Source organism: Spermophilus citellus, assembly GCF_964194105.1.
Source record: "Spermophilus citellus genome assembly, chromosome: 1".
In the NCBI taxonomy this organism is placed as follows: domain Eukaryota; kingdom Metazoa; phylum Chordata; class Mammalia; order Rodentia; family Sciuridae; genus Spermophilus; species Spermophilus citellus.
In genome coordinates, this window is record NC_138182.1 from 42892227 (window position 1) to 42908716 (window position 16490).

At 40.8% G+C, this 16490-nt stretch overlaps 1 protein-coding gene across 1 annotated transcript; it reads right to left on the bottom strand.

Annotated features, from left to right (window-relative positions):
- Positions 1-12740: 12740 nt before the first annotated feature.
- On the bottom strand, positions 12741-14294 carry LOC308653127 (sperm motility kinase 2B-like; the record flags this gene model as incomplete). Its single annotated transcript, XM_081301588.1, has 1 exon — positions 12741-14294. One exon carries the CDS (start codon positions 14292-14294, stop codon positions 12741-12743), a length of 1554 nt encoding a protein of 517 aa, XP_081157714.1.
- Between the last annotated feature and the right edge of the window lie 2196 nt (positions 14295-16490).

Genomic DNA, 16490 nt, shown 5'->3' on the forward strand with positions numbered 1-16490 from the left:
TCCCCCTGCCTCAGTGTCCTGAGCAGATAGGCTTAAGGCACTTGTGGTTTAAAAATGAGGTGTTCACCAAAAGCTGCTGTGTTAAGGCAGGAATATTCAAAGGCAAAATGAGTGGATTGTGAGAGCTGTACCTAATCCGACCCTACTCATTTCAATGGATAAATTGGGTGTTAACTGTAGGCAGGTGGAAAGTGACTGGAGGAGATGGGTCACTGGAGTAAAGCCCTGAGAGAGTACTTCTTTCCTGCGTCTCCTTTCCTTGTTTGTCCCATGTTGCTGTGAAAGGAGAAGCTTGGCCCTTGCCCCAGGATGTGCTGCATCACGTTTCGACCAGTACAATGTTTTTGGCCATCTATGGATTGGGAACTCTGAAATCCTGAGCTCCTAATAAAGTTTTCATCCCTAAGTTGTGCTTGTTGGGTGGTGTGACTACAGCATCAAAGAAAGCTAAGAGAAACGTAAATTGGTACTGAGAAGTAAGGTCATTGCTACTAACTGGACCACATTGATCACAAACCATTAAAGCTGGTTTGCACTAAGAATACTTAACAGTTTAGAGATGCAAGCCTCAGAAATTTTGGAATGTAGTAAGCAGAGCTTGAAAAGGAATTTTGGGAGGAGCTCAGAAGACCAGAATACCAACAGAAATGCTGACCATACTAATGAAGTTTCAAAGGAAATGGAGACTCTACATGAAATTGGACTAGAGGCTGCTCGTGTTATTTTCTGTCAAAGAACTTGGTCGCATTTTGCCCATTTGCTGAGACCCTATTTTAGGCTGAATTTTGAAGCAAGAAAGTAATTAATAGAGTTGAGGAAATTTACACACAGTACAGCATTTAGTCACTGGCATGGATATAACTGGAAGCTTTTAGCCCAGTTTACTGTGAGAATGGGGAGTAGCAAGCAGACTTAAAAAATTTTACAACCTGCAGTTTGGACAGTTATGCACATGGAAAGCTGAGGGTAGAAAAGATGTGCTTGTTGAAGAGTAACAGATCCTAAAGAGATGCTATGTTCATTGCACAAAAACAATAGAGAAGATGAGTATCTCAGGAATTTGCAAGACCCTACCCACTCAGGGTGGATCCAAGGCACAGAGGAGAATAATTCTTTGAATACAGGTCATGGGATCCTCTGCTGACCCAATGCCTAAAATGATGTTTCACCATGCTAAGGTACACAGGCCCTCAGAGGCCACTTTAGCCTTGATTCCACACACAATGCATACACTTGTTACATTCCTGACACCAGGAACCAAGGGAGTTGGGATGCAGATATATATGTGCAGCATTCTGCAAGTTACTGAAGTTATGCTGCTGTATGGTAACATCAGACTGGTTTCTCTTTCTCATGTAAAATGACCCTCATGGGAACCACAAAATACCTGGGGAATATCTTCTAAATGAAAGGAATTGGAATTTAAATGTTTCACTATAAAAATCAACTAGACTAGAAAGAAGGTAATTTTGGAAAAATGAAAGGCACAGCAAATTTAACACTTCCCTGGTCTTCTTATAACGGTGCAAGACACAGCCAACTTGCCACCTGGCCTACTCTCCTTATAAGGACACTAGTGCCAATGAACCAGATGCCCATCCTATCCTCCTTATAAGGTCAGAAGTCCCAATGGACAACTGCTCATCCTGCTCTCCTTATAGGGACACAAGTCCCATTGAACCACTAACCTAATCTGGTCTCTTTATGAGACAAGAATACAACAGTACCAATATCACACCCTGCTCTTTCTATAAAGCAACTCACACTGAACCAAAAGCTTGTCCTATTCCGTTAGGAGCCAATCTTGTGGTAATTACATCATCATAATGCCATTTCCTTCAGTCTTGTTAGAACCTAAGCATGCTTTCCAGGGATATATTTCAACCCATATCATTATATTCTTAGTTTTCGAACAGTTTTTATCCATAGATGTTGAATTTGCCCTGTTATTCTATTCTTATCAATGAAATGTAATATTATATAGGGATTTTCATGTTTACTTTAGGATGGAATTTGCACACTCAATTTTGGGTTTCTTCCATTGTTTATTTTGACACTATAATTTCTAGTTAATGATCTAGTAATGCTAGCCTCATAAAATAAGTTGTGAATTGCTCCTTGCTCGTCTACTTCCCGGAAATGATTGCATAGAATTGTACTGATTCTTCTTTAATTGTGAGGTAGAATTCTCCACCTATACCCAAGATCCCTTTGGAGATTCTCAAATTAGCAACTTAACTTCCTATGATCATTGAACCCTGAAAAGTTCATATTGTTGGGTAGTTCATGCTTTTCAAAAATTGGTTTATTTCAGTCCATTGTAGCTTATATTTTCTGTTGTTCAGTTCACATTTTCTGATACTCACATGAAAATAACAAGATTTGCTCTGTTGCTAAGCCTGGGCTTGAACATATGATCCCCCTGCCTCAGAGTTCCAAGCAGATAGGCTTTTAAACCTTTTGTGGTTTCAAAATTAGGTGTTCCCCAAAAAGCTGCTGTGTGAAGGCAGGAATATTCAAAGGCAAAATGACTGAATAGTAGCGCTATACTAGCACTGTACCTAATCAGACCCTACTCATTTCAATGGACTAAATGGGTGTTAACTGTAGGCAGGTGGAAAGTGACTGGAGGAGATGGGTCACTGGAGTAATGCCCTGAGGGGGTGCTTCTTCCCTGTGTCTCCTTCCCCTCTCTCTGCTCTGATATTGCCATGAAGGGAGCAGCTCTCCTTTGCTTGGCCCTTGCCCCATGAGGCGCTGCCTCCCTGAGCTCACACTGGTGCTCAAGCAACCTTGCTCTTCTACATCTCCAAGTGCCATTTGTCTCTTTCCAATGCCTTCATTTTCCATATTTCTCTATCCCACCCATGGCTCATGCAGGTGGTGGAATTAAAGGTTCCTCTTGGGTGGAATAGGCAGGCTGTGAAATAAAGCTAAGAAAGAGAAAACAGCAAAGAAACTAAAGGACATCGGAAGTATTTTTAAAAAGCGGGGTTTGGGGGAGGGCGTGGAGGAGGGTTGGAAGGCTCTTATATCTTAGGGACAGAGCTTTCACACTGGAAAGAGGATAAGAGCTTGCATTTGCTTTATTTGTATGGCAGAAATATCAAATGTCTTCCATAGAATGTTCTTCACCAATTAAGATAGGAGATGGGCTGTCCAGTTTCCAACAGGTTACACCCAACTTCACAGCTAGCAGTGCAGTCTCCCTAGCATTGCATAATCCATTGAGTGAAAGGAGCCACAAAATAGTTTGCAATGCCAAACCTAAATCTCAAGGCCAAGTGAAGATGTTCAAATAAGCTCAAATCATTCACAAATGGCATCCCACATTTCCTTATGTTCCATAACACTAGTTAAGGTACATGAGTACTTGATGCTCTGCAAGACCATTTTTCAACCCTGCAATCCACACAGTGCTGATAAAACCAGCTCTCAAACTATGCTCACCATTATGTCAGCTCTGCTCCACATACTTTACATTTACAACTCATTTAATTTTTGCAATTACCTCCCATGGCAGGGACTATTATTCTCCCTTTTCTTACATGAGAAACTGAGACCCAAATGGTTGAATAGTGTGCACATACCCATATGAATGGTGAACAAATAACCAGGATTTAAATACCCGTGTCCTACATGCTGATGCACTTCCCCACCCTGACCCCCAGCTCTTCTGTGTCTAAACACACAGTCATAATAGCATTATGACAATAAGGCCAACTGGGCTTCTCAGGAAACCACTCATGGTACAGTATGGTGCTTTGAAATGATAAAAAAAAAACAGTAAAAAAAATCAACTATTCCTTTTTAAAAAGTGACTTCTTATCCTTATTTAATAAAAAAAAATCAGGTCAATTTGTGTAGTAAAATATTACTCAGTTTAGCCCAGTTTCTTTAACTAGATTCTCTGTGGTTCCAAAGAAAAATTCATTGCATGTTGAATTATGGAAATGCTTTCAGGCTTCACTGGGGTATTCACATGACTGTATGCATCTGCCAAACTTCATTAAACAATGCAAGTAAATGTTATTTTATGGTATATAAGTTTCAGTTCAATATTATGGCATTCTTTTTAAAGAATGTGGGCCCTGAAAAAAAGATCACAACATCACCAAAACCAACTTTTTAGAGTCCCAAATAGCAGTTCCCTGTTAGAAGTGCTCCTGAGACAGAGAAACAGAGTATTGTGAATAGTTAAGAAAGTAGCTGAACTGCACACACATAGAAACTAAAAGCTTGATCTTTCTGCCAAGACGGCAGCCTGAACATTACTTTTCTTTAGTATGTCCCTCTATAACAACAGCAAAAAGACTGCTCAAAAACAACAATTAAGGATTTAAAGACATGAACCCTAAAGGACAGAAAGGATGGTATATTTTTCAGGATTCTGTAGAGAAACAGAATCAATAGGAAGTATGATTATGAAAAAGAGATTGACTAGATTGGCTTTTACACCCAGAATCAGGATAGCCCACAGTGGCCATCTGCAAGCTGGAGAGCTGGAGGAACCAGTAGCTGTGCAGATCCAAGAGGCTGAAGCCACAAAACTAGAGGGATCAATGATGATATCCCAGTCTGAGATGGAATCCTAGAAAGTGCCTGGAGAATCACTAGCATAGTCCCCTTTAGAAGAGAAAGGAGCAAGAATCTGATGTCCATTGGTGATTAAAGCAACTATTAAGAAACCATTCCCCCCAAAAATGGATCTTGCATCTTCCACTGATTCTTTGTTCTTCAAATTTTTATCCTTCCAAGTCTCCAATCTATTGGGCTGTGCTATCCCACATGACAAACATTCCTATGCACCCCTCAGTTGAGAAACTGATGTGACTCCATTTTTGAAAATAAATAACTGTCTAATTAGGAGCTATTAGATTTATGGCTATGTATTGTTTGCATTGGGTATTGTAAACATTGATCTCCCCTTTAAAGGCAAGGTATTAGTAACCTGTAGGAACACAACAAGATTATAGGGTAGAAACTGTAATATCTCAGCTCTGAACTGCAAGAGAGGAAGACTCACCAACACATGAAAAAACAAGGGAAGAAAGTGCCCCAAACAAACCAAGGTGATACAATAATAGAATCCACTGACACTGCAGTTGATGAAATGTCAGAGAAGGAGTTCAGAATGTACATAATTAAAATGATCTGAGCATCAAAGAATAACATAAGAGAGCAAATAAAGGCAACAATTGATCACTGCAACAAAAAGACAAGAGAGCAAATACAAGTAGCAAAAGATTTCTTAAAGAAAGAGACAGAGATTCTGAAAAAAAAGCCAAACAGAAATCCTTGAAATTAAAGAAAAAATAAATCAAATTTAAAAAACCTCAATAGAAAGCATCACTAACAGACTAGATCTTGGAAGACAGAACCTCAGACAATGAAGACAAAATATACAATCCTGAAAATAAAGTTGACCACATAGTGAATATGGTAAGAAACCATGAACAGAATATCCAAGAATTATGGGATAGCATCAAAAGACCAAATCTAAGAGTCATTGGAATAAAGGAAGGTATGGAGATTCAAACCAAAGGAATGCACAGTCTCTTCAATAAAATATCTGAAAATTTTCCAAACAGAAAGAATGAATTGGAAAATCCAATACAAGAGGCTTACAGGATACCAAATGTACAAAATTACAGCAGATTTACATGTAATTTTATATATATAATATATATTGTATAATATATAATAATTATAATTTACACATTATAATGAAAATGCCTATCATGCAGAATAAGGATAGAATTTTAAAGTCAGGAAGAGAGAGGAATCAGATCACACATAGAGGGACCCCAATTCAGATCTCAGGAGATTTCTCAACCCAGACCCTCAAAGCCAAGAGATCCTGGAACAACATATACCAAGCTCTGAAACAAAATGGATGCAAATTAAGATTCTTATACCTAGCAAAATTAACCTTCAGATTTGATGATGAATTAAAAACCTTTCATGATGAAAGAAAGTTAAAAGAATTTATGGCAAGAAAGCCTGCACTACAGAACAGTCTTGGCAAAATATTCCATGAGGAGGAAATGAAATGAACAGTAAAAATCAGCAAAGGTAGGAACTACACTAAGGGAAAGGACAATCAAAGGAGAAGCCAAGTTCTGTTAAAAAACAAAAATAAACCAAAATGCCTGGGAATACAAATGAAAATGAGTACATATTTCAATAATAACCCTGAATGTAAATGGCCTAAACTCATCAATTAAAAGACATAGTCTAACATATTGGATTTTTTAAAAAAGACCCAACAATATGTGGCCTTCAAGAGACTCGTCTCACAGGAAAAGATATCCACAGACTAAAGGTAAAACAATGGGAAAAAACATTCACTCACATGGGCCACATCAACAAGCAGGGGCTTCCATCCTCATATAAGATAAAGTAGACTTCAAACCAAAGTTAGTGAAAAGCAATAAAGAAGGACATTTCATACTACTCAAGGGAGTCATACATCAACAAGACAAAACAATCATAAATGTCTATGTATATCAAAAAACCCTTCTCAATTTCAAGAAGCAAACAGACCACAACACAATTAATACTGAGTGTCATTAACACACCTCCCTCACCACTGGATAGATCTTCCAAACAAAAACTAAACAAAGAAACTACAGAACTCAATAATACAATCAATAACTTAGATTAACAGACATATATAGAATATTCCATCCATCATCGAGTGAACACACTTTCTTCTCAGCAGCACATGGATCCTTCTCCAAAATAGATCATATGTTATGCCACAAAGCAAGTCTTAGCAAATACAAAAAAAAATAGAGATACTGACATGCATTCTGTCTGACCATAATGAAATGAAATTAGAAGTCAATGATAAAATTAAAAAGAAAAGCTACTCCAACACCTGGAGACTAAACAATATGCTTTTGAATAATGCATGGATAACAGCAGACATCAGGAAGGATATTAAAAAAAATTCTTAGAGATAAATGAGAATTCCAAGACAACTTATCCAAATCTCTGGGACACTGCCAAGGCAGTACTAAGAGGAAAGTTCATTGCATGGAGTTCTTTCATTAAAAGAAGAAAAAGTCAACAAATAAATGACCTTACATTATAGGTAAAAGCCCAAGGAAAGGAAGAACAAACCAACATCAACATAGTAGAAGACAGAAAATAATTAAAATCAGGGTGGAAAGCAATGAAATTGAAACAAAAGAAACAAGTTCAGAAAATTGACAAAACAAATAGCTGGTTCTTTGAAAAAATATAAAATTGACAAACCCTAGACACTCTAATGAAAAGAAGGAGGGAGAAAACTCAAATTACTAAAATTTGTGATGAAAAAGGAAATATCACGACAGACACAATTGAAATATAGAAGATAGAAACTATTTTGAAAAATTATAATTCATTAAAATAGGAAACCTCGAAGACACTAAAAAATTTCTAGAGGCATATGATCAACTCAAACTGAGGCAAGAGGACATGCACAATTTGAACAGATCAATTTCAAGCAAAGAAATAGAAGATGCCACCAAAAGCCTACCAATCAAGAAAAGCCTAGGACCAGATAGATTCACAGCTGAGTTCTACAAGACCTACAAAAAAGAATTAATCTCAGTACTCCTCAAATTATTCCATGAAACAGAAGGGAAGAAACCCTCCCAAACTCATTCCACAAAGCTAGTATCATCCTGATACCAAAACCAGACAGACACATATCAAGGAAAGAAAATTTCTGACTAATATCCCTGATGAACATTGATGCAAAAATTATCAATAAAATTCTGGCAAATCTCATACAAAAACATACTTAAAAAATAGTGCACCATGATCAAATGGAGTTCATTCCAGGAATGCAAGATTGGTTCAACACACAGAAATCATTAAATATAATTAATCACATCAATAGACTTAAAGAATCATGATTATATAAATTGATGCAGAAAATGTATTTGACAAAACACAGTACCCTTTCATGTTCCAAACATTAGAAAAACCAGAATGGCAGCTATTAAGACAACAGTAAGAACATCCTCAACATTGTAAAAGCTATCTATGCTAAAACCAAGGCCAACATCATTCCAAATGGAGAAAAATTGGAAGCACTTCCTCTAAAACAGGAATAACACAGGGATGCCCTCTTTCACCACTTCTATTCAACATAGTCCTTGAAACTCTAGCGAGAGCAATGAGACAGAAGAAACTGCAGAACACTAAAGAAACACACTGAAAAAGACCTTAGAAGATGGAAAGATCTCCCATGCTCTTGGAGAGGCAAAATTAATATTATCAAAATGGCCATACTACCCAAAGCGTTATACAGATTCAAAGTGATACAAATTAAAATTCCAACATCATTCCTTATAGAAATAGAAAATGCAACCATGAAATTTATTTGTAAAAATAAGAGAGGAGCTGAGCTGGGGCTCAGTGGTAGCACACTTGCCTAGCATGCGGGAGGCATTGGATTCGATTCTCAGCACCATATACAAATAAATAAAATAAAGGTCCATCAACAACTAAAAAAATATTTTAAAAAAGAGACCCAGAATAACCAAAGCAATCCTTAGCAAGAAGAATGAAGCAGCAGGCATCACAATACCAGATCTTTTATACTATAAAGCTATAGTAACAAAAAATGATATGGTATTGGCACAAAAATAGACGTGTAGACCAATGGTATAGAACAGAAGACACAGAGACAAACCCACATAAATACAGTTATCTCATACTAGACATACATTGGAGAAGGTGCCAAAAACATACACTGGAGACAATATAGCCTATTCAACAAATGGTGCTGGGAAAACTGGAAATCCATATGCATCAAAATGAAACTAAACCCTCTCTCTCACCATGCACAAAATTCAACTCAAAGTGGATCAAGGACCTAGGAATTAGACCAGAGACCCTGAGCCTAATAGAGGAAAATGTAGGCCCAAATCTTCATTATGTCAGATTAGGCCCCAACTTCCTTAACAAGACTCCTAAAGTACAAGAAATAAGGAAAAGAATTAATAAATTGGATGCAATCAAACTAAAAAGCTCCTTCTCAGCAAAAGAAACAATCAATGAGGTGAAGAGAGCCTACAGAATGGGAGCAAATTTTTGCCACATGCATGTCAGATAGAGCACTAATCTCCAGAATATATAAAGAACTCAAAAACTTAACACCAAAAAAATAAATAAAACTCAATCAATAATTGAGCTAAAGAGCTGAACAGACACTTCTCAGAAGAAGATATACAATTGATCAACAAAAAATGTTGAAAAAACAAAAGATGTTGAAAAAATGTTCAACATCTCTAGTAATTAAAGAAATGCAAATTCCTGTCTGTACACCCGGTGTCTACTCTAAGAGTTCATCTCATGCCAGTAAGAATGGCAGCTATTAAGACAAACAACAGTAACTGTTGGCGAGGATGTAGGGGGAAAAGGCACACTCATACATTGCTGGTGGGACTGCATTTTGGTGCAACCAATCTGGAAAGCAGTACGGAGATTCCTTAGAAAACTTGGAATGGAACCACCATTTCACCTAGCTATCCCACTCCTCGGTCTATACCCATATTAATATAGTATGTCTCAGCATACTATACTAATATAACCGCATCAATGATGATACAATTCAATTCACAATAGCTAAACTATGAAAATAGTATGAAGGCTCCTCAAAATTTCAAAAACATAACTACCACATGATCCAACTATCCCTCTAGTGGGATATATTCACAGGAAATAAAATCAGGGTGTCATAGAGACATCGGCAGTCCCATGATTGTGCAGCACTATTCACAATAACCAAGATATGAAAACAATTTAAGTACCCATTAGCTGCTGAACCAATAAAGAAAATGTGGTACATATACACAATGGAATCCCACTCAGCCATAAAAAGGAGGAAACCCTGGCATTTGTGACAGCATGGATGGAACTAGAGATTATTAAGTGAAGTAAGCCAGGTGCATGAAACAAAGGCTGCATGATCTCACAAATGCATGGAATCTAGAAGAGTTGATTTCATAGAAGATGTAAATAGAATGGTGCTTACCAGTGATTGGGGAGAGTAGGGGGGAGGAGGAATGTGGAAATGTTGATCAAAGGGTACTAAGTCACCATTAAGATAGGAGCAAGAACTCCTGGAGTGCTCCTGTACAACATGGCACCTACATATAGCAGTTATGAATTGGGTATCTGCAAAAGCCAGAGGATTTTGAATTTTTTACCATAAAAATTTTGTTTTAGGAAATAGATATGTTCAACCTGATCTAAACATTTCACAATGTACCCATGTATTAAAATATCACGAAACCTCATCATGTGTATACTTTTTATGTTTTGATGTATCAGCTTGAAAAAATAATTTAAATTCAAAAATACACTGTTTAAAATCCATTTTTCTTGGCTGGCCATGGTGGCCTACACCTATAATCCCAGCAGCTTAGAAGGCTGAGACAGGAGGATCAGAAGTCCAAAGCCAGCCTCAGCAATGGCGAAGCAATAAGCAACTCAATGAGACCCTGTCTTTAAATGAAATACAAAATAGGGCTGGAATGTCCTTCTGCTCCCGAGAACGAGCCACACAAAATGCAAAAAGGCGTTCCTCCTCTACACTGGCCCCCTCCCGTCCTCCAGGATCCCTGCACACCTCTGTGACTGTCCCAGTGTGGGCCTGGACTTGTCACCTGGGCCTGGGCTTCCTCCCCAGGACACTCCTGCACATTGTGATCTTTCAGACAGCTCTTAGGCAATCCCTTCCCTAGGCCAAGGTTGGGTCAGAAAATGGCCATTTCCTGTCTGTACACCCTGTGCCCTGCCTCAAGCTGGGAAGTGGCTTTGCCTTAGGGGGATTCACCACCATTGGGATTTTTCTATAGAAAAATGTGTGAAGAGTTTCTCTTTAAAAAACTTCCATCGGATAACCTTACAACTAGAGGCCTATCACAAAATAGCAAACTACTAAAATGACACATGTGACATACTTTTTTTTATAGGTATCCATATCTGACCACTGAGAGAATAATAGGAAAAAACTGCCAGATAAACTCTGGGGGCGCAGTCCTGTAAAGGTATCGGGCAGAAGGAGTTAGAGCCTCCCCTCCTGGCCAACACGGTATTCCCACTCTTCATTTGGGCACCCTTTAATTTACAAACTTCAGCATCAAGAGAACCCAAAACAGAGCAATTCCACATGGGAACACTTTGCTTTTATGTAAATAGCATCCATAAGATGGCCTGTCATCTGACTCCCCAAACCCCATGTGCTCCCTCCTCTGCTACCTCTGTTATGCCAGATTCATGGGACCCCAATAGACCTCCAGGAGCTGAATCCAATGCAATTACACAAGAGTCTTTATTGCAAGCTCGAGCCAGGACTCACAACCGTTTCCAATGCAGCGGTCCCAGGGAGTGAGTCCTGGTCCTTTGTTCAGTGAGATTTTATAGGTTTTGGGGGGATATTCTATGCGTCACAACATCACACAGCAAATCATCCCATACTGCAGGAAAATCAAACGACAGTTCTTAACATTGATTAGCACATTCACTGGCGGGAACAAGTTGGGTAGGGGTGATTGGTTAGTACAAGAGGGAGATTCCTTTGAACTGATTGGTTTAAACCACGAGGGGTGTATGTACTAAACTACATGGTTTCCCAACATGTTATCAACCACCATAAACTACTGGGGGGGGGGGTCATCTGGCATCCCAGGTATTTTCCCTGTCTCATGCTGATTGGTGGTTACTAGGGGGTTGCTATGGGTCCTCACCTAGCCTGAGTCAGGGACACCTGGCGCTGCAGGTCTCTCATTATTTGCAGACAAGCAACTCAGCAGGGTGGGTAGGTGCCTAGGAGTGCTCTGTGGGTTTTTCCAAGGACAAGGGTCATGCTCCCTTTCTGGACAGGCTTTGCTCTGAGGTAGAGGCTGGTTTCTCAAAAATGGAGTCACATTAGTTTCTCACAAGCAGGAGCCATGAGGAGGATTTGGGTGATGAGGCAGCATGGCAGGTGGTGAGGCACACAGTCACTGCTGCAGGCAGGCCCACCCCTAACCCCTGGCCCTCCTCTGACTTCCTAGCAAACAGTATGAAGGAGATGATGTCATAGAACTCTCTGGGGTCTTCTCAGATATGATTTCTCCAACAGTTGCCACCCACCTTCTTCTCCACATACCTCAGAGAGGGATTCCTTCTGCCAAAAGCTACCAGATCAAAGTCACTCATATCTACACTGGCTCTAAGTCAAAATATTCATCCATTAGTTTAATGGGAGCAAGTCTCCACTGGCACTAGATCAAAGCAATTGAGTCCACATCTACATTGGCTAAAGGTGAGTATGTTCCCTTGTACACAAGCTAAAGCAAGTGAGTCCTCATCTGCACTGGTTCAAGGCGAGTAGGTCTCTGTACATTGAGTAGGAGAGGGAGGCACAGTGGTGCAGGCCTCAGAGAGGATGCCTGGTGGGCTCCAGCCCTCACTCAGACACCCCCCACCCCGTTTGTTTGATTCGTTTTTTTAATCTTTAGAATATCAATTTGACTATGCAATTTGAGAGAAACAAATTTATTAAGAAATATCTCTGCCATCACAAGAACATGGGAGAAAGGACAGAAGAGCAGGGCAGGGGAACGGTCCCAGGGAAAACAGTCTCATCTGATGTCCCTGGCAGGTGAAGGCAAGGGAGACGCCTGATGTCCAGGTAGATCCAGGTGTGTTCCTGGCTGGACCCCATGTGGAGAAGCCCAGCCAGTAGGCACTCAGTCCTGCAGCTGTTGGGGTCCACGTGACCAATGCCCACATAGTGATGACAGCATCCACAGAGCAAAAGGTCCTCTGGCTGGCTGTTTCTTCGTTTGGTCCATCTGAACTGTAGTAACATAGGATTCTAATCTCCTTGTAGGAGCCTCGTTTTTGCCAACACATGAGGATGTGCTACAGCACAGTACACGAAAGGAGGCAGCGATCCTCTGCCTTACTTGCTTCCAGCCCTTCCTGTGGCCCTGGGGACGCCCTGTGGTGGCATCTTGGGAGACTTGGCTGTCTGTTGTTGATGGGTAGGGTTGGGGTGAGTCGGACACAGAGTGATGCTGGGAGGCTAGCCTGGGAGTGGGGGGCTTCTCATGCAGGAAGCGGAGACTAATGGAAGGCCAGCTGGCCCTTCTGAAGCCCTTCTGCCCTGACTCCTTGGCCTCCTGAGGCTGATGATGCTCACAGGGCAAGGGGAAGGTGTGAAGGGCAGGCTCACTCGCCCTCCTCTGGGGGAGGGCAGGGGAAATGGAAGGATCCCTTCTCACAGGCTTCATGCAGCCTGCCCCCTGGCTTATCTGCTGCTGGATTATGAGATAGGAAGCCATCACATCATCAAACTTTTTCTGGGACAGTGACACCCAGGTACTATAAGGGTCGTACCCCATGTCGAACAGCATTGTCAGTACAGTGGGGTCTGAGAGGTTGGGGAGGGGCACATCATGGAAAGATGCCTTCTCCTCACCCTGATTCAGCCATGGGTCCTCCAAGATTTCCTCTACCGAGAGCCTTGCTCTAGGGTCCACTATCAAGATTTTCTTTAAGAGTCTTTGTGCTTCGGCCGAGACAGGCTGGGGAAATTTCACCTTGGGGTGTAAGATCTTCTTCCTTAGCCTCTTCTTGCTGGATGCCCTAAATGGGCGGTGTCCAGTCAACATAAAATACAAAATGACACCCAGGCTCCAGCTGTCCACTGGGGGACCCTCGTGTATTTCCTTGCGCACAATTTCAGGGGCATGGTACTCCAGAGTGCCCCAAAACTGGGTCAGCTTCTGCCCAGGCTTGAACATGGTGCTTAAGCCAAAGTCGATGATTCGGATGTTGCCTTTGGCATCCAGCACAATGTTCTCGGGCTTCAGGTCTCCATGCAAGATGTGCATCTTGTGGCAGTAGCACACCCCACAGGTGATCTGCCTAAACAGTCTCTTGGCCTCATTCTCCTGCATGCCCCCAGGCAGGATGAGGTCAAATAAAGTTCCCCTAACCCCGTACTCCATCACGATGTAGATCTGTTTGCAGGTTTCAATCACCTGAAAGAGCTGGATCACGTTTGGGTGGTTCAGGGTCTTCATGGCCCGTATTTCAGGGAGGACCAAAGTCTTCCACATGCTCCTTGGAATGACTTTCACTGCCACCTCAGCTCCAGTGCGCAGATGGCGAGCTAGTTTGACTTGACAAAACAATCCATATCCAATGTCCTTCAAGACCTGGTAATGGTCTGTGAAGGCCTTCTCCTTGCAGGAATAAGGCCTCTGCGACACTAGACTAGTCTCAGTACTATGCATCCTAAGCAGGAACACCAAATAAGGATGCTACCTAAAAAATAAATAAATAAATAAATAAATAAATAGATAAATAAATAAGTAAAACAAAACAAACAAACAAAACAAAACAAAAAAAGACAAAACAAGAAACCCAAATCAAAGAACCAATCTCCAAAGACCATAACCACCAACCGCCAACCACCAAACAAATGTGCTAACTAGCTGGGAGTCCAACAGGTCACCACCAAGAGCTTCCTGTACTTATGGACAAATACCCAGCTGCAGCCACCCTCTTATATATATCCAGTGTTTGAAATTTGCTCACATTGGTGAGAAATGTCCCAGTCACGCCTGGACATCACCCACACTGGCCATCTCCCTTTAGGCCACTTTCACAGTAAGAATCAGAAAGGAATCCAGAAGTTTTTCAATTCAATGGGTTATAGAAACTGACATGTATTTTTTTTAATTAAAATTTGTACAGTAGTCAATGGACTTCTCATTTCAAGTCTAGAAGTCTGTAATCACTTTGGCATTGAAAGACCTCATCAGATCTACACTCAAGGTATCCCACTTCTTTTTCTTCTATCCAACACTGAATAATGGGTGTCAAAAGGATGGTTGCACCTCACACACATCATTATAATATAACAATGCTCTGTTCCCTAAGGCCCTCTAGAGCATGGTAGGCACACCTACAAAGTTGACAGGGAGAAAGGGCTCATCATAATTTCCCCATAAGGTCTTCATCAGATCTCTGCTTAGAAACACTAGAGCACAAAACACAGTGTGTTGAAACATTCAAAGTGATAAAAGATATACTCTGGAAGCCAAGAATCCTAGAACCAGTACAAGTGTCCATCCCAAAGCAGGAAGAAATGGAGGCATTCTCAGATGACTGGGTACCTTCCTGCTGTGGTAACCAAATACATTAGACTGAGCAATTTATTAACAAATTCATTTGTCCAAGTTTTGTAGACTGGCAAGTTCAAGGTCAAAGCACTACTTTGGTTCTGTGTCCTCACATAATAGAAGGGCAGAGGATGGAACTCATTCCCTCAAAAACCCCTCACCCTTTTTCTTTCTTTCTCCGCCCCCCCACCACCAACATACTGGCAACTCAACGCATCAACCCAGAATATCACATGCTTTAAGCAAGTGCTCTGACACTGAGTTAGATCCATATCCTTTTAATTGTGAGAAAAGGTCTTGCTAAGTTGTTCAAGCTGGGCTTGAACATGTCATTTCCCCGGTTTCACTATCCTGAGCAGATAGGCTTACAACTTCTTGTGGTTTAAAAATGAGGTGTTCCCCAAAAGCTGGTGTGATAATGCAGGAATATTCAAAGACAAAACAACTGGATTGTGAGAGCTGTACCTAATCAGACCCTCCTAGTTCCAATGGACTAACTGGGTGGTTAGTTAACTATAGGCAGGTGGAAGCTGAAAGGGTGCTTCTTCCCTGGGTCTCCTTTCACTCTGTCTACTTCATTTTTGCAATGAAGAGAGCAGCTTTCCTTTCTTGGTCCTTGCCCATGATGTGCTGCCTCACATTGGGCCCAGAGCAATGTTTTCAGCCATCTACAGACTGTGACCTCTAAAAGCATGTGTTTGGGACAAAGTTTTCATCCCTAAGTTGTTCTCATTGGGTGGTGTGGTTAGTGCCAAATTAAGCTAAAAAACAGAAATTGGCACCAAGAAGTGGGGTCATTCCTGTGACAACTGGACAACATGGATCAGAAACCTTTGGAGATGGTTTTCACAGTTTAAAGATGCAAGCCTGAAAAGTTTTGGAATGTAGTAAGCAGAGCTTAATGAGCAATTCTGGGGGGAGCTCAGAAGACCAGAATATCAGTAGGAATGCTGACCATGCTAATGAGGTTTCAGAAAGAAATGAAGACTGTGAAATCAGACTAGAGGTCGTTTGTGTATTTTCTGTCAAAGAACTTGATCATATTTTGCCCATTTGCTAAGACTCTGTTTTAAGCTGAATTTGAAAGCAAGGGGCTAATTAACCGAGTGGAGGAAATTTCAAGATAGCATAGCATTCAGTCACTGGCATGTATATTGCTAGCAGCTTTTAGCCCACTTTACTGTGAGAATGGGGAGCAGCAAACAGAGCAAAAGGATTTTTGAAATTTGCAGTTTGGAGAGAAATGCACATGCAAAGTTGATGCTAAAGAAGATGTGATTGTTGAAGATCTTATCGACCCTAAAG